This window comes from Protopterus annectens, chromosome 12.part0 (genome assembly GCF_019279795.1).
Source record: "Protopterus annectens isolate FY-2018-M chromosome 12.part0, PAN1.0, whole genome shotgun sequence".
NCBI lineage: Eukaryota > Metazoa > Chordata > Ceratodontiformes > Protopteridae > Protopterus > Protopterus annectens.
This window is the reverse complement of record NC_056746.1, coordinates 399,505,018-399,523,856: the sequence shown is the minus strand read 5'-3', so window position 1 is coordinate 399,523,856 and position 18,839 is coordinate 399,505,018. Positions and strand designations below refer to the sequence as shown.

Sequence of the window (18,839 nt, the reverse complement as noted above, 5' to 3'; positions counted from 1 at the left end):
GGTGTAAAGAAACAGCATTCTCCTACCCCCAACCATGCCCATAGCCTTGGAGTCCGTACATGGCAGTCAATTACTGAAGTACAGTGGTTTCTGGGATCTATGTTGTATTTACATATAATGCAGGGCTCCTCATGGACACTTAACGGAGAATGGGGAAGTGATATCCCTTTTCAATGACTAAATGGTGGAAATACAGTTAGTAATCCATTTTGCTAGAGTTACTTTGACACTGCTCTGCCTAAATGGCTGGGTGAAAAGGAAATGAACAATTTTTCTGATTTTCTCAATTCCTTCGTTCTGTGCAGACAGAAATGCAACTGTCTATGAACATCAAGTAAATGAAGCATGTATACACCTTCACTGGAGTAATTAGGGAAAAAGAATGGCAGATGAATAGATTGGTTAATATTTGCTTCCGTAGCTATTTTAGGCATAAAGGAAAGATTTGTTCTCAAGGAAACCCTGACATTGAAAAAGGACACATATGGCAGCTTTGAAGACCAGGCTTGAAGTTCCCTCCTGGTAGAAGTAATGGACACCAAAAGACAGTCTTCCAAGGCAAAAAACTTTAGATCACAGGAGGAAGCCATTCAAAAGATTTCTGAGTGGGGCCTTGCAAAATCAAGGTCAGGTCCCATGGTGAAGGATCTTTAACTGGGGGCCATTCATAAAGGCCTTACACAATCTGGTGATGGAGATGGGTGTTAGGTCCTCTGTGGCGTGAAAACTGGCAATCACCACCAGCTGCAACTTAATCGTGGAGAAACTGCCACCTTGTTGAAAGAGCGAGTTCAAAAAGGGAAGAATGGCAAAATTTGGAGCTGAAAATGGGTCTATTTTCCTGTTTAAATCCCAGATGGAAAATCTCTTCCACTTGCTATGGTACACTTTTTGGTAGAGGGTTTCTGTGATGCAAGTATTATGCTACAGACTAGGGAAGCTAGCCTGGACTGCCTTAAAATCACTAGAAGTGGAGGAACCAAGCAGTCAGTCTTAGAGATATGAGGTTGGAAGAGTGATGTTCCACCAGATAAGAGATCAGCTCCTGTCTGCGATCCAGTCTCCATGGTGGATTCTTGGTGTGAGACCGGAGAAAGGGGAACCATGCCTGATGAGGCCAGAAAGGGGCAATGACGATTAGAGTACTGTTTAACCTGCTGGCTTTCTGTAGAACTTTCAGGATCAGGGGAATTGGAGGATAAGTGTACAGGATACTCAAGGGCCAGTCGTGGATTAGAGCATCCTTGGGTGACTCCCCCTTTGAAGGGATCAGAGCGAAGCACTTACTGCATTTGTTGTTTAGGGGGAAAGCAAATAGGTCACAGCAAGGTAGGCCCCAGTGGCTGAAGATCTGATCTGCTACTGCTTGGTTCAGGGACCACTCGTGCAGACTCAAATAGGATCTACTTAGTCTGCTCGTTAATATGTTGGTATCCCTGGGAATGTGTGTTGCAAGAAGAAAGCGGTTGGAAGAGATCGCCCATTCCCACATTCTCATGGCCTCTCTGCATAAAGGGTATGAACGGGTCCCTCCCTGTTTGTTGATATACCAGATGACCAACATGTTGTCTGAGTAAATTGCTAATGTTTCTAGTGGGAGGCAATCTTGGAAGGCTTGCAAAAATATAAGGACTGCTGTCATCTCCAGGATGTTGATGTGCAGTTTGGTCTCTGTCGGAAACCACATACCTTGGACCAATCTTCCTTGATAATGCCCCCCCCCCAACCCCAACAAGGAGACGTCTGTGGTTACTGTGGCTGTTGGAGTGGGAAGAGAGAAGGGCCTTCCTAGGTAAAGGTCATTCGAGAAAAGCCAACATTAAAGATGTCATCTGCAGACCTGAGACAGCTTAATCAAAAGACTCAATGGGTGAAACAGAACAGACCACTGGACTGACAGAGTCCACTGAAGAACTCTCATGAAAAATCTTGCTAGCAGGGATCAGTAGGATGGTGGCTGACATGGGACTTAGGGCTTTCAATACAAGTATTGCTGGGGGGGGTGTCTAGCAAGGACTGTATTTGTTTTCTGAGTGAGAGCACCCTGTGTGTGGATAAGGATGCTCCCTGAAAGACAGAGTTCAATCTCTTTCCTATAAATTCTATGGTCTGTATGGAGTCAATTTGGATTTTGTCACGTTTATAGTGATCCCCAGTTGGCTGAATGAGTGTAGTAGGAATTATACCTCCTGACCCAGTTGATGCTGTATAGGTGCAGTTAGGAGCCAATTATCCAAGTACAGAAATACCTGGAGTCCTTGCAGTCTCAAGTGAGCTGCCACCATTGACATGCATTTGGTAAACAACCAATAAATTTGTTTTCTGAGTGAGAGCACCCTGTGTGTGGATAAGGATGCTCCCTGAATGACAGAGTTCAATCTCTTTCCTATAAATTCTATGGTCTGTACGGAGTCAATTTGGATTTTGTCACGTTTATAGTGATCCCCAGTTGGCTGAATGAGTGTAGTAGGAATTATACCTCCTGACCCAGTTGATGCTGTATAGGTGCAGTTAGGAGCCAATTATCCAAGTACAGAAATACCTGGAGTCCTTGCAGTCTCAGGTGAGCTGCCACCACTGACATGCATTTGGTAAACAACCAGGGGGCTTTGGTGAGTCCAAGGGGCTGTGCTCTGGATTGATAATGACTGGCTCCCAGCTGGAAGTTCAAGTGCCTCCTAGAGTGTCTGTGGATCTTTATGTGGTAGTACGTGTCCTGGAGATCTATAGAGCACATCCAGTCATCCTTGCGCAGTAAAGGCAGAATGGAATGAACTGTGATCATGCGAAACTTCGACTTACTGACATACAAACTCAGTTAGCTCAGGTCCAATATGTGCCTTAGGTCCCCTGTCGTTTTTGGCACTAAAAAGAAGCACGAATATGTACCGCATCCCTGTTGTGCAGTTGGAACCTTTTGGATGGCTTTTTTTTCCAGAAGTTTCTGAACCTCTTGAATGGCCTGCTCCCTCTGACTGGATAGTATGTCAGGGAGTCTTCTTTTGGTGGGTGGAGGAATGGAAAAGGGAATGTAGTATCCTCTGTATATTATGTTCAGCACCCAGTTATCATTTATTTTTGTCCAGACATCTAGGTGCAAGGAAAATCTCCCCCCCCCCCCCCGACTGCCTTCAGAGTAGAACAGTCAGGCAATGCTTCAGGAGTGCTGGTACAGCTTATCTGAGAAAGATTCTCTAAAGCCCTGATTCTGCAGACCCCCCTTTGTCCTTGGAGTGGCGGCTTCCATTAAATCCTCATCCTCTGCATCTGGATGAGGAATCCTCGTGAGACTCCTGGAAGGGACCCTGTGATTTCTTGAACCACATCTTCCCACTACATTGGTTCCTTGCAAAGGTCCTTTGTGGGGAAGAAAACTTGCTCCCTATGGCAGACAGGGTCTTTCCTTCTTGCTCACTGCAGTTGAGTGTCTCCTTGATCAATGGTCTAAACAAGGAGGAACCATCAAACTGGGTATTGGTAAAAGACACCTTGAAGGGTTTTGCAAATCCACAAAGCCTGAACCAGGCATGTCTCCTAAGGGCTATGCCTGTTCCAGCCACTAGTGAGTTTTCTTCCAGTGTTGGAAATCAGCCTCCTCAAGGAATTAGCTAGGGAGGATAGGGTGGCCAGTTGGGGAGACACCTTCTGGAGGTCCTCCGCTAACATGGACCCTGACAGGAAGTTGGTAAGCTCCTGAAGCAAGTCCCTTTGCATATGAGTGAAATGGGCCAGGTAATTAAATGCTCTCAGAGAAAAAGCGGCTGAGGCATAAATGCTTTTCCCATGTCTGTCCAGCACCCAAGACTCCTGTCTGGGGGGTGGACAGTGGAGTTTAATTCTGCCAGCTCCTCCTTTGTGGCTACTGATACTATGATAGCATCAACTTGGATGCCCTTACTCCAATGAAGACAGTTGATGGCGGGGGGCTCAAATATCTATCAGCTCACTTGGGAATGGGCTCCACAATGTCAGGTTCCTTTCAAGCTCAGCGGGACAACAAATCAATAAGTTTGTCTGCCGGTGGGGTTAACCATGATGTAGATGGGCCTATCCCAAAGGCCTCCAGAAAGACCAATTCCATGGGTGAGGGGGTTTGGGCAGACCACCCACCCTTATCCTTCAGAATTTCCAGAATCCCTCCGAAGGAGATGCACTTGGGTCGTGATTGGTGGGACCCCTCTCCTTCACCAGGGCTGGAGTCCACATGCTTCCTCTTGCATACCTCTTCTGCAGGGAACTCAGGGGACGGACTTGGAAGAAGGAAAAATTCCTCGTGGAAGGGAAGTCTGGAAGGCCTGCTGCGTGGACTGACCATAGACAGGACATACAGAAGCTAGACACGGACTGGACAGAAGCTGGACTGGATCTGGGGGGGAGAGCGAGGAGTCGCAATTCTAGGTCCAGAGAATGCTCTCTCTGCCACCTGGAAGGCTGACAAACCTGGGAATCCTTCCCCCTCCCTCCTTGAAGCTGACAAAGCCTCAGAAGAAAAGGTGGACACCACCCCGGATCCAACACCTCCAGGCAACACTGGCCCCGAACTACCAACAGCCAAAGCTCTGATAGGAAGGAACGGATCCAACCATGCTGGAGTCGAAGCCAACTCCCCCTAGAAGTGATGCCAATCTCTCTGGTCCGGGACCTACTCTGCTCCGACAGAGTCAGAACCAAGCAAGCCTGGGACACTTCCGGAGTTGAGCAAGGATGGATTCTTGGATCCGACATCTCTCTCGGGGCATCTATAATCTGGGGTTCCAAAACCAGCAGTCAGATCAGAAGAGGAGTGGCAGTAAAGGGGGATGGGACTCTCATGGATCCAAATTGGGACAGGGACTATAAAAGCCCCATCTCAATCTAAGCCTTCAAGAGGCTGCACATCATCCTATCTAAGTCTGAGAGGGAAAGTCTGGATGACCTGGAAGAAAGAGAGGAGTGAGTAGACCTTATAGGCGACTGTGCCAGCCTGGCTGGCCAAGGAGATTTGCTGTGCTTCAGAGTGTGGCTCTGAGACCTCTGATCTGAAGCTCTGGGATCAATGGAGGGAGGTGAGTGGGATCTCCTAACAGTTAAAATCTCTGACTGGTCCAAAACCTCTTTGGGATCTGACATTCCAGGATCTAAAGAGGCTCTGATCACGTCTAGAGAAAACACGAACAGATCCAAGGAGCATTTCAGACCAGAAGGCTTGAACTTTCTCAGATCTGATGGCTTGGACCTTTTCTCTGACCTGGGAGATGGGACCCCCGGGGAGGCATAAGGGGGTCACTTCAGATGTTCCTTGCCCTCCTTGGGTTCTCTGGAGGGGCCAGGCTTTTCAAGAGTCTGAGCACCACAGGAAGGCAACATTCGTCGTAAAAATCAATTTGTTGTGCCTGTCTGGCATGGCACGGGGGTTAAAGCCCATGCACACATCACAGTCCTGAAATATATTATGTATTTTTTACAGAAGAGAAAGGGAAAGATGGGGGGGGCTAATGCAAACTGCTCGTTAAATAAAGTTGTGAGGGGAGGAAAGAAGAAAAACTAACTACAAGAGTTTCTAAAACTAGAAAGACAAAAAGCAGAGGTTAAGGCAAGGAGAAACACGGGTAGTACTTATCTGAGACTCATGAACACAAGGCAATCCGTCCGTGCTGGAAGGTGGCAAATGAGATCTGAGGAGTTAGGGAGATAGATGTAGGGCATTATGGGAGTGGGAGGAGTTTGAGACACAAAGCATCAGTCTTTGGAAAGGACGGATCCTAAACTCCACTGGTGAGGATGAATGAAAGGGACAGGGACAGCATCAGGTCAAAAGTTAAAAAAAAAAAGTGAGGAGAGAGCAAGTCAGAACAAAATTAACATGCAGGTACTGAAATGTAAACAAGGATAAGAACTCTACTCTTTCAGAGCTTGTAAATTTACAATTATATGCAGTGAACAAATTCAGAAACACAGGAAAAACTATCCAATAGCTATGACATTTATTCATAGTTAAGAAAAAGCCCTAGCTCTCCCACCAGAATTAAATGCTTTGAAAATCCACACCTTCAGGCAATGAACAATTAAACAGTAAAATAGATGACAATCCAGATCACTGTTAACCTGCAGTTTCTGAAATTTAGCAACAGTTAATTAAAAGAAAAAAAAATAACATACAGGAGGCAATTTATAGTTTACAAATTAATGTAGTACAACTCTACAAATGAAGAAATGCAGCGGAAAAACATCCAGAAGACTGCTGCTTCTAGAAATATGAGACTACTCTGTTAGGAGTTTGCTACAATAGTTGCAAAGTGGAAACATTTTGGGCAGATAAGATGGCACTTCCCCTACTCCCTGTGCTCATTTCTTGTAAGGTGAGGGTTCTCAAGTAACACAATGAGCTCAGAAAGAATCACTAACTTAAAAATACAGAAACCTTGACTCCCTTAGCTTGGAAATACTCCTAAAGGAGACAGATGACAATGCTGCAGAAAATGTTCTAGAGATCACTTCCTTCCTTTCTCAGTGCTGGAGCAGGAGACTTGGAGAAAAACAGCTAGAAATTCAAACAAATACCAACAAAAACAGTAGTTGCAAAACGGATTCTGATGGTCTACTGCAAACAGACAAAAAGCTGTATTGTACATTACACAAGCTTAAATAAATCTGTGGTAACTATCTTCACCAGCAGTGCCTACTTTTGGATGCATTTTGCAATTAGTGTTTTCGTTGCAACAGGAGACTTCCTTGGTCTGCAGCCCCCACATGAATGTATCCCTATTCCAATACATACATACATTAATAAATAAATCTGTGGCACTGATGATAAGCTTTCCTGGTGAAGCTAAATAGTTAAAATAAGGGTGGGCAAATGTTTTGGCAAGTATACAGTACGGGGAGAAATGACAGCTGTCTGTCAAATGTATAAACAGTGACGTGTAAAGGATGGACACACACACAAAAAAAGTGTGTGTGGGGAGGGACCCAAATTTAAACTGACACACACACACACACACACACATCACCAACTCAGAGATCACACGAATTTAGAAAAGAGGAAGATCATCAGGAAACACAACACTCATCATCTCACTCTCCTCTGAATATAGCCAACATGACAGGATTCTGGCAATCCTTTAGATTCACCTTTCTGAGTATCTACCAACTATCCAGTGACAAACTAAGGGGGTTCCCATTGTCATTAATCAAATCAGTTTCTCTGGGAACCCATACATTTTCATCAGTATTTTCAAATATTACCAACTGACTCCATCTTGTTTTAACAGCAATCATTTGACACTATCATCATACATCTGTCTGCCCTGAACAAACCCACACTGACCTAGTTCTAATAAGCCAGGTGAAATTTTGTCTATACAATTCTTTATTCTAATGATAAATAATCTGGATGCACGCTAACTCATCAACAGCAGTTTCAAGTAGAAATAAATTGAGAGCCGTTATCAGAAACTATTTCTATCGGACTTCAGAAATATAATTTTTTGCAGGGGGAACCTTGGAGTCAATTTTTTTGTAGGTGACAAACCCCCATTCAGCCGGAGGGAGGACACTCCTCACACTCTCTGAATGTATATATAACAAATCTGAGGTCACACAATAGTGGAGAAAGATGAAAACTCCATCACTGATGAAACTAATTTTGGCAAAAAGCTGTCTATCTATTTGCCTTTTACTGAAACTACAACTGATGGTTTTACAGGAACTCAATAATTTATAATCTTGATTCAGAACTGAAACTGGCTTCTCCAATAACGGGAGTTTGGGATCTTTCCCTACTTTGTGATAATGCAGAATATTACCATTTTCCATCATTCTGATATTATTGCTTCAAATACTTTACTAAATAAACTATACCACAATTGTATTAGTTCCTGTCCAGCCATCTTTCAAACTTCTACAAGTTCACCACTGTCTTCTGAGGACTTCCATATCTGCCTTTTTTTTTTTACTATGTTGCTTTATTTCTACTATATTTATTAGGTGATTAATCTTTTAGCTTGCTGCTCCCATAAACCAGATATATCTGGGCCCTCTAAGAATATTTCTACTTGTAATCTATTATCCTTTTTTCATCTTGAGCATAAAAAGGACTCACAGCATTGTCTAAATACTTCTAACAATGTTCTTGGGTTTCTAGTGATTTATTTTAAATGTGGGTATTTTATCTTCAATATTTCCCTTTTGCTGTCTTAGTCTCTGGGCTATGAAGTTCTGCATTACTGCCAGTCTCCTAAACTCATTAATTCTATCCCAGTGTTAATTTATTTTCCTTTAAGCTGCTCCACTTTATCTCTTTCTTCCTCAGTCATATTCCTCTCTTTACTTTGTAGTTCTTTAATCTGATATTGCTGTTCTAAATACTACCTATCACTGATTTTCTATATTTCTTTTAATTTTCAAAAAAAGGACTCAAATAAGCATATCTTTAGTAAACATGATGGGAAACACCAGTATCTGCCCTCTGTCAGATTTCAAGTCTAGCTACTTTCAAGGTTGAATGTGTATGATGAGATATATTTAGTGGTAACATCCATCTCTCTCTCTCTCATGTGTGTCTTGTTGGGGTATAGAGATTGTATCAAGTCTTGCACAACTGTCATACTTTGGAGAATAATGTGTAAAACCCTTGTTCTCAACATTGGCTTGCTAACATCTATTAAGTGAATCATCTTCATATATGCTTTAAAACAATCTCCTTTCATTAATCTAAACCTTCCATGCCCGCCTGTATCCATTTCATTTGACATTATGTTCTTGTCACTCTCCATGCAAAATATCTCCCAATGAAACAATATCACCTTGCTCAACATTAGTTCTAGTTTTATATATCTATCTATATATATATATATATATATATATATATATATATATATATATATATGTACATATATATATATATACATATATATACACACACACACACACTGGCAAAACTCATCATCTTGTCATTCCCGATAGCCCCTTCAATATGACAAGTTTTAAAACATATCATTTTTTTCCTCTTCTGTTATAACGGGGACCCTGCTACCTAGTAAAATTATTACTCCCCTACCCTTCTTGCTCCTGTATAGCTTGCACAGCAGCCCTTCCTAAACCCCATTTTTATCAGCTTAGTAATTTCTGTCTGATCTAAATGTGTTCCTTGCAACATTACCAGCTTTGTTTCCCCCCCCCTGACGTACATTAACACACTTTTTCTTCCTAATAGGAAGTCTACCCATTAATGTTCAAGACACAATTTTAGGGGCCTCCATGTTTTACAATTTTGCCATGTTACCCAACTCTTTTCATTCCTTTATTTTTCCCCTTATTCTCCCTCTGGCTAGCAGGCACATTTTGACACTTTAAATTTCATCGACTTCAAGCACATACAGTACTATCTTCACTTCTCATTTTCCTTTATAACTAAACCATTCTTGCAAAAATATAGAAATAGAAATAGAACCATATTATAACTACTACTTCCAAAGTAAACAGGAATGGTATGATCAGACTGACTTGAGTTTACCAGTGAATTTTTCTCATGTGAAGTCTGGAATCATAGAAATCAAGTAACACAGAATCCTGAGAAATTCCTTTGCAGATACCAGAGATTGGTTGGAAAAGCTCAAATGCTCAGGAAGATGTCTTTGTACAGTTTTACTTTGCCCAGTGGAAGAAAAGCTCTTCCTAGGGTAGCATCCAAAAGACAATCCAGAAAAACTATTTCATGTGAAGGGATAAGAGATGATTTTTGTACATTCACTTGAAAAAACAGACTGAGCTTGAGTTTTTTGACACAAAGAATCTTGACAACTGGAAAAATATAATATATTGGAAATATAAGACAACTGTCCCAAAATGGAAAGATGCAAATGCCTTGAAGTCTGCAGTAAGCAATTAATGGAGACAAGGCACTTTGTAAATACCCTCGGTGAAGCAGATAGACCAAAGGGTAAGATATAGCACTGATAATGCAAGCCAGGCACAGAAAATCTCTGCCAACAGAAATGTGATGGTAAGCACTTTTTAAATCTAACATTACCATGAAACTGAGTTAGGGAATGAGAAGTAACAGGGCTTGAGGGATAATATTTTGAACTTGGGACCTTGACAAAGACATTGGGAAAAGGAGACGTCTAGACTGGTTTCCAAGTACTCGCTTTCTCTGGCACCAGAAAGATCCTTGCATAAGGACACTAGTTCTATGACCCCCAGAGACATTTGCTCCAAAACTGGAGGAAACAGGATGTTTAGTTTATAGGCTGAGGAGAAATCCCCTGTAAGGAGCAACAGACTTCCACTGCCATCTGTGCCCCTGAGTTGGATGACTTTCAGAACCTATTTGTCTGACATAATCTGATGTCACTGTTGAGCATGCAGGCCTAGGCAGAGGAATAGCTTGCCAGGGTGGAAGGGTCTTGGGAAGGCAAGTAGTCATTCCGACTTTTTTGGACTGTCCTTGGTTCTGGGAAGCTTTTCCTTTCTTTTTAGAGTCTCCATGCCATTGCTTTTTAAAATCCTGTTTGGTAGCATCTTCCTGCTTAAATAGTTTTTTTTTTTTGAAAAAGGGTGCTCCATTAGAGAGAGTTTTTATTAAATTTAGAAAATGAGGGTTGAAACTTTTGGGTCATCCCTTGAATCAATTCCCCCCCAAGGGTCATATAGAACATTAAAAATAAAACAAAATCCATCAAGCTGAGTCAGGGAACACCAAATAAGCATCCAAGTTTATTCCACAAAAGGTTACCGCTTTCATCTGGTATCTGTAAACCAGACTTCATCAGACAAGAAACATTCAAAAAAGGACATGTATTTATACAACTTGAATAAAGCGTAATAAAATAATTAGCCAATAAAATTCAAAGGTAAATGCAATGTAATAAATTAATTAATTAGCATAGTCAGAAATCAGCAGCAACCTGAACCATAGAAATATAAAAAAATATAGGAATATATATATATATATATATATATATATATATATATATATATATATATATATATAAACAACAAATTATTTCATAAGAATAATGAATTGACATATAAAAAATAATCCTAGTAAATAGTTAATAGTATATATTTATATAGAGAAATAAGGAAAATAAGAAAAAAAACATAATTATCTAGCAAATTATCCTCACAGGGTAAAAAAAATTATATTTTATATTATATTATATTTTATATTCTAAAAACAAAAAACTGAACTGAAAATTAGTATGCAAGTAAAAACATAGCTTGAAAAAAATGTGTTGGATGAAATGTCAAGCTTGGATTAAAAACATGTTATATTCATAAAAATATGTATAACAAAAAATATATAAATATAACATGTGCAAAATGTCATAGCAAGTCATCTGTCATACACTTTTAATTTCAATTTGCTAATAATAGATATCATGCCATTTATACCAGGTTGTGAACAGGCATTCAAGTATAACTGCCACCAAGTTTCCTTGTCTTCCAAATGTAGCTTCCAATGGCCTCCCCTTGCCTGGCACTTGATTTGTTGAAGGACCACAAACTTGACACTATGTTCTGGGCAACTTTTAATCTGTCTATATATGGCATTTTTTTTTGCCTGATATCATAAATATGTTCATAAATGCATTGACCCAGTTTACGTTGAGTTTTGCCTATGTAGAATGCCTGACACTGACAACAAGTAGCTGCATATACAACCCCATTGTGTTCCACAGTTATATTTCCCTTTCCTGTCATACAGAACATCCTTGTCAAGGGGAGAATGTAAAATATCAGTTTTAATACTCTCTGGCAAGTTTTAATAATGTAACCAAAATATACTCAACTGACCCTGAAACATCAGCTTTTGAGATAGCATCAGCAGACTCATAAAAACACTTTAAAGAGTATTTGGTTATATGAAAAGAATGTATGATTAAGGCATTCAGTTAATGCTTTACTTCAGAAGATGGGACAGGTAAAAAGTTAGCTTTCTCGTGTTTTCAAAATAGGCCAGTAAAAATGTTAACATGAGCCTGACAATTCAAAATTCTGAATGTTAAAATAGCAGAAGAATAAGCATTCTTTCCAAATCTATCAAAAGTTTTCCCATCTTTGTCAAAGGGAATGGGATTAGCATTAACAATCTTTTAACAGCTGAAGTTTTAGATAAGGAATTAACTGCAGGGCCTGCTTTAGGAATAGAAAACAGATAGTTATATTCTGAAGTTCTTTGTATAACCCATAAGACTTTTTAGGAGCAGGAGGTTGACTTGTCAGGCATGCTGCAAGCTGCTAAGAAAACATCCTCTAGAGTAGATAAAACAGGAGGGACAGCTGCAGGCCATGGAATATACAAATGCAACAAATCATAACACTGTTGTGGGAAACAGCAATTTTACTCTGTTCCCACTGAAAGACCTCTTTCATTTTTGCGAAGGTCTCAGAAAAAGATCAATTTTCTGGGGGGAAATTTGACGTAACACTTTCCCCAGAATGAGAATCTTTAGCTTGTGGACATATTACTGAAGACCCCCCCCCCCTTTCTATTTCCGGTTCTGAGAATCCGTATCAGAATAAGATGGAAATCATTTTCTTTTTTTGTTTGAAGTAAATGAAGAAACAGGATTTGAAATATTAAAAGCAGAAATTAATTCCTTAGCAAATTCCTGCAAATCTTCTCTATCTATAGTAATTGAAAGAGGAGAATTAACATTCTTAATCTTTTGTTTTCTTTTCTTGGAAGACTCCCTGGAAAAAGACAGACTCATGGGAGGAGTGTTATCTTGGGGATCAGGCATCCTAGCCCAGCTATGCAGTAAACCTTCACCTGTTCCTTACCCAGAGATGAACAAGAGTGGTTCTCCCTTGGATCAAGAGTGTAACCCTACAGCCACAGAGGATGTGTCTAACTCCTGGTCCTTAGTGCCTTCTTGAGGAGCTACACCTGAGAAACAGAGAGACTGATGAGTAGTCCAAGGAGTCCAGTCACAGGCTCACAGCAGTCTCACCCATCTGTGGCTGAGGCAGTAAAGCAGCCAGCCCAATACCAGAGACTCTCAAGCAATTTTCTTCTTGTAGAAGGAAGAGTTAAGGAGACTGGTAGGTGCTTCATGGTCCTACTGAAAAGTAAGCCTGAAAAATAGGTAATGGGGCCTGTGAAAGTTGGTAAAGTTCCTGTCAGGAAAGTAGATTGTGAGGTACAAAATACAATAACAGTCCCCAAAAGCACAATGTGCTACCCCAACACACTAATTTTACATGAACGTGTAGGAGATAAGATGTAGTTAAAAAAAAAAAAAAAAAAAGATTTTAAACAATTTTCTCACTCAAGCATCCAAGAGTAAATCTCCCTCATCAGGCATGACAGTCCAAGGAAAAATAAATTTCCTAGTATAAAATTATTAATTTCACACAAAAAACGCAAGTTTTCTTCATAAAAATGAACATGTGGAAGGTTTGCCCCAGCAGGGGACTTACCTGCTCAGCTATAAAGGATCACTAGCAGACTGTCACAGTTTCATGAAGCCTGCACGGGGAGCGCACCTCGAAAGCAAGAAAGCTCTGAAGCTTTTGGAGCTCAAACTACCTTTATATGTGGCCATGATGAAGCTCTTGGTGGTCTGGGCAAGTGAAAGGTACTCTGAAGATCTGAAAGCTATGGTGGTTATGTCATGGGAAGGATATAACCCAAACAGTTTAGACTACTACAATAGTGATCTAATAGGTTCAGTCCAACAGACGAGAGAGGAGACCAGCTAAAATTCCCAGTTCCCCCCAAGCCCTTTCTAGTTAAGTGACTTGCTCAAGGTCACACAGTAGGCAAATAAAGGCTAAGGGAATCAAACACTGTACCATGTAAGCTACAGCTCAAAGCCTTAACTAACCCTCTTTATATCTCAGGAAAGCATTTTTAATGGACAAAGAATACAGTGATTTCTCAACTGTAACCAATCTTAGTGAATTCTTTTCTGCTTTTATAGGCATATTTTCCTTAAAAAACTCTAACAATAAGCATGGAAGGTGCATGTCAAACTGGGCTCATTCTACAGGACCAAAGCATATCTTACTGACCATGCTAGACTCACAACAGCTAGAACCCATCTATTATCATCCCTTCTATACTGCTCTCAAATACTTACCAATCTTCACAAATCTGACCTAAATAGACTTGAATCTTGCTATAACAAAACTGCAAAATTTGCCACCAATCAAGCTCAAAGATCTCATCACTATACTGCCCTTCGCCAGTTAAAGTGGTTAGAGCTCCCTCATCTTCTCACCCTGAATCAGTTAATAGCTGCACATACAGTCTTATACAAACCTGACAACTACCCAGCGCTATTCTAAACTTGTTCAACCCCACAGCAGCCTAACTTCCCTTAGGTCTGCTGATAAAATACTCTTTAAAGGTTATCAAAGCACAAAACTCTCATGGCATGTCCATGTACTCCCACATCATTGCCAAACAATGGAATTCTCTTCCACAGCATATTCTGTCCATCAATGATACACATACATTTAAACATACCCATCTCTCTATACCTCCTGGCTATTTAAAGCCTTCTTACACAGAGAACATAACTTATCACAACAAATATATGGTAAAATGTTTTGTTTAATGTGTTTACTTTATAGACACCATATTAAGAACCTTGTAACTTGAAGTTCTATTGGTATGTGCATTTTATGTACTATTATTTCTTTCTAACATTTGTTATATACCAAATGTAAAAAAAACAAAAACAAAAACCAAAAAAAAAAAATCTATGTAACCTTCTTAGAGCTTTTCTTCCCGGGTCTCTTCTGAAAACGAGCTTTTGGCCCAGTCAGACACTACCTGGTTAACAAATGAAATAAATAAATGAACTATGGGTGGCACGACAGCAGACTATAAAGATGTTATGATTAATAGTTGCATACAGGTGACATTAAAACACTGAAGAAAATCACACTGTATGCATATAAAAATGTGAAAATAAATAAAACAAATGTTTGATGGACCTTCTCTTTAACACACATCATTTCTGAGGCTTGAGTATTGTAAAAATGTGAAAACAAATGTACAATACCTGCAGTAAAACTGTGAAATTGGAAGAACTGTGCAACAAATGGTAATGTCTTACTGTAAATATGAAACATTAAAAATGTTGAAAAAAAATGTATAGAAACTGAAATTATTTTTTTCTGTGGAAAAGGCAGCAAAGCTGTGGAGATGAAGCTATTTATAGCCAGGTATACACACAGACATAGCCATATTAGTCAGGATTAGTCAACTACTTCCTGGCAGTTAATGCATTACTATAGCTGAGAACTTTCCAGAAAAACAGGTTGTGTGGATCTAAATTTGATGTACAAAAAGGAGGCAGGACCTGCTAATCTGATGCATGGACAGAGGCAAACGTTTGCACAGTGAATGCTAAAAGTGACTGTGATGACATCATATTTTCCATGTGCTGACTCATTCCATGATACCACGCCAGAGATCAAGTGAAGTGAAACTCTCCCTGGAGACTTTCTGAATTCAGTAGCAGTCAGTCAGGGAGCCACTTGATGACTCCCTCTGGAAGTCTATGTGGACTTTACATTTTTGTGGACGTCACATGTGACAAGTAACATCTTGATTCCAGAATCAGTGATCGCATGTCAATGAATGTGACCTGTGAGCTTCTGAACTTGGAAAATGGTCTTAAAAATCAGAGCTATATATTACAGTCATCTTTAGCTAATACTGGAGTCTGAATTCGTTAGTTGATAGTGTTTTTCTAATGTCAACTCAAACCTTTGTATTTTACAGTACCCCGTTTAATATATCTGTCTGTATATTTAGTTTTTCAGACTGCATGTCCTAATCTCTTTAAATAAAGATTTTATTTACTATTCAATTCCAAAATATTGTGACTATTTACTTATTAATGTACATAAAAGTAACCACGTAGATATGGTGAATTCCAACTGCTGGCACATGCAGTAAAAGCAGGAAGAGGTGACACTGAAAGGTATTATTAGCGTCTCTGAAAACGTGTTTGAATGTTTAGAATTAAAACAATACAGACTGGAGAATAAGATTCATTTACATACAGTAATATATGTACAAAATTAAAAATCACATATATGCATGGAAAAAGGGAGAGAGAGAAGAATAGAAAGTGGTAGCAACGTAGTAGGATCCTAGACAAAGCATAGAGATTTGTAGGTGGGTGAGAGGACTGAGTGTGAGGGGAGGATCATGCTGCAAAAAGGGTTAAAAGTCAATGGTGCATATTAAATAAGATTTGCAGGTAGGGGAAAAATCAGTGAGATGAGTCTGAGTTTATGCTGGGTGGTTCTTTATCTAGTACGTCAGACGACTTGGGGATGTGATATTGTGGACAACTTTGAATTCTTTGTAAGAGTTCAGACATTTGAGAGATGGTGGAACGGATTGCCATAGTTTAGGCTACTATTGGTAAGATAGCAATGGAAGGTTACTAGTCACAGCCAAGGCATCAGTGTTCATTAAACAATACAGCTTAATGCCAATCACATAACTCACATAATTATTATTTCTTTGAGATAATGTTGTGGATCAAAAGGCAGCAGTCCCTATCCCCTGGCCTAACTGGTCGCAGTGGTACTGTTTTTAGAGGGTGGATCCTGAGAGCCATTACCAGAGCTACTCCTCAGCTGACAAATCTTCACAATACAACAATTTCAAGATAAGCACGCTGAGTCATGTAATATATGACAAGTACTGTACACTTCATTTGACATTGCATACAGAATCCATGAGTTTCAGGTTTCTTACAATATTTACGACTTATAGCAATGTTCAGCAAAATCTTCCTGGAAAATAATACATACCTCTCCGTTCCTGGCAAAAGGACAAGGCACAGTGTTTCATTTGGCAGGGACTTGTACAGTTTCTTCACCTTTTTGTCCACAAGTTTCGCTAAATCCTTAAGCTCTTTCTCCTATATTGCAAAATACAATGCCCTATTTAGTAATTATGTAGACGGTACAGCAATCATCGACAAGATGACAATCTCAGTCCCTTTTTTTTTTCTTCTAACAGTATCCAAATGTTTGGCACAATGAAGATCAATTCAGTGATTACACATTCTCCTGACTTAATTTTGTTTCTTTAACTTTTATGCAGAATTAGTTACTACATATAAAAATACTGACACTTTCAAATGCATTTAACATTAAGAAGTGTATGGAAATTGAATAGCAAAAACAAATGTTATCAATGGTGCCTTCTGTGATGACCCACCACTGGACCAGTAATCAAGAAACCTCAATCCTCACTACTAGCAACTGTAGGGGATGTTCACTAGCAGGATTACAGGTGTACACACAGTATTTCAAGAAGCAGCTCTCTGCATCAAGTGAGACCACAGTCAGTCTGGGTCTGATTTTTCCTTCTTCCTCCAGATCCCCAATAAGACTCCCCACTGGCACAGATATAAAGTTGAGCTCTCGGCTAAATGACCAAGCCAAGACCTCAAGCACCCTTTCTGTCCAACCACTGCTTCTTGTCCCTGCCCAAGTAGCTGACACACACACCTGGGAAAGGTTGGCACAGGTTTCCTAGCTATGCCCCCTTCTGCCCAGACTATAAGGTAGTTTCCACTGCCACCAGTCACTCATTGACAGCTACTTTAAGGCCCTTAACAAAGGCTGTCCAATTTCACTATGTGAAATTATTATTAATACAAATGGTAGTTTGACCAAGAGCAAGACTATTAGGAGTGGCCCACACAATGTCACCAAATAAATATGCAAGTACTCTCAAAACTTAAATATCTCTACACAGATCAGTCACAATAAAATATTTAAATATACTTAATAAATAATAAAATAATAAGACAATACTAAATGTATACTCCAGTGACATCAGAGTTCAAAACCACAGGAAATATTTAAAATAACATTGCATTACAGGCTCACACAAATAAATTAAAAAAAAAAATCTAAACTAAGCTTCTCTATATTCCGTTTCCACCCTCACAGTCAAGGTGAAGTCTAGCCAAAGGTATCTGGAAAGGGATCCCTCCTAAAGCTCTATCTGGAGTAAGCTGCCCAGGCAAGTAGCGCTCCTCTGTAACCACTGCAGCCTTCACAATGGTTAGGTCACAGGCTGTCTCTCTCTCTCAGCATTGGCCTGTTTCCCATCTACTAAGATAGGATATAACCTCTTGTGGTAGTTTGGTACCCCTGTTGTCTCCAGACAACTTACCACTGGCATTCTGTCATTCCCACTAACTAGCTCCTCCACCTTTTGTTCCCCACCTTGCCTCCGTGGACATCTATATACTACATTGCCCCACTGGTTACATTTAAAACATTTAATCCTGGATCTTGGCAGTGTATCTGAACTCGTGGCTTCCCCTGCTACTGGCGGACTCTATTGGGGTGGTTTAAGCTGCCCACCATAGGTTCCCTTAGACCCATGTACACCACTGGGTATCCCTTTCCTGTGCAGTGATGCAATGTTTGCTAGGTATAAAGTCTGCTTTTTTCCCTAACTCATCTGCGGTGTTGCATTCTCTATCTGCCAACCAGATTTTCATGTCCTCAGGCAAAGTGCTAAGGGCCTGTTCCCTCACCAAAATGTATGCCAGTCCTTCAAAAGTTGTGACCTGACACCCACTCATCCAACTATGAAAATAAGTGTTTAACTAAGCAATATAATCACACATACTTTCATCTGCCTTGTGTCTATGCTCACAAAACTTTTCTATAAGGTTCAGGTGTTAACTTAAAACACTCACACAATTTTAACTGTATTATAATTTAAGCAATCAGTATCAGACAATTTAGAAACAGCAGTTACAACTTTACCATGGAGTAAATGGCTCAGGAACCACACCCCAAGCCCTTGGTCAACATTATACTGTTTACATACCCTTTCAAACATATGAATAAAC

The 18,839-nt window shown here is 40.1% G+C and overlaps 1 protein-coding gene across 1 annotated transcript in view; it reads right to left on the bottom strand.

Annotated features, from left to right (window-relative positions):
• The window catches only part of REXO5 (RNA exonuclease 5), a 1,525,618-nt gene that overhangs the window by 17,357 nt on the left and 1,489,422 nt on the right, over positions 1–18,839 (bottom strand). Inside the window, exon 19 of the mRNA XM_044089498.1 lies at positions 16,771–16,880. Within this exon, the coding sequence (XP_043945433.1) occupies positions 16,771–16,880 (110 nt within the window). The remainder of the gene's footprint in view (positions 1–16,770; positions 16,881–18,839) is intronic.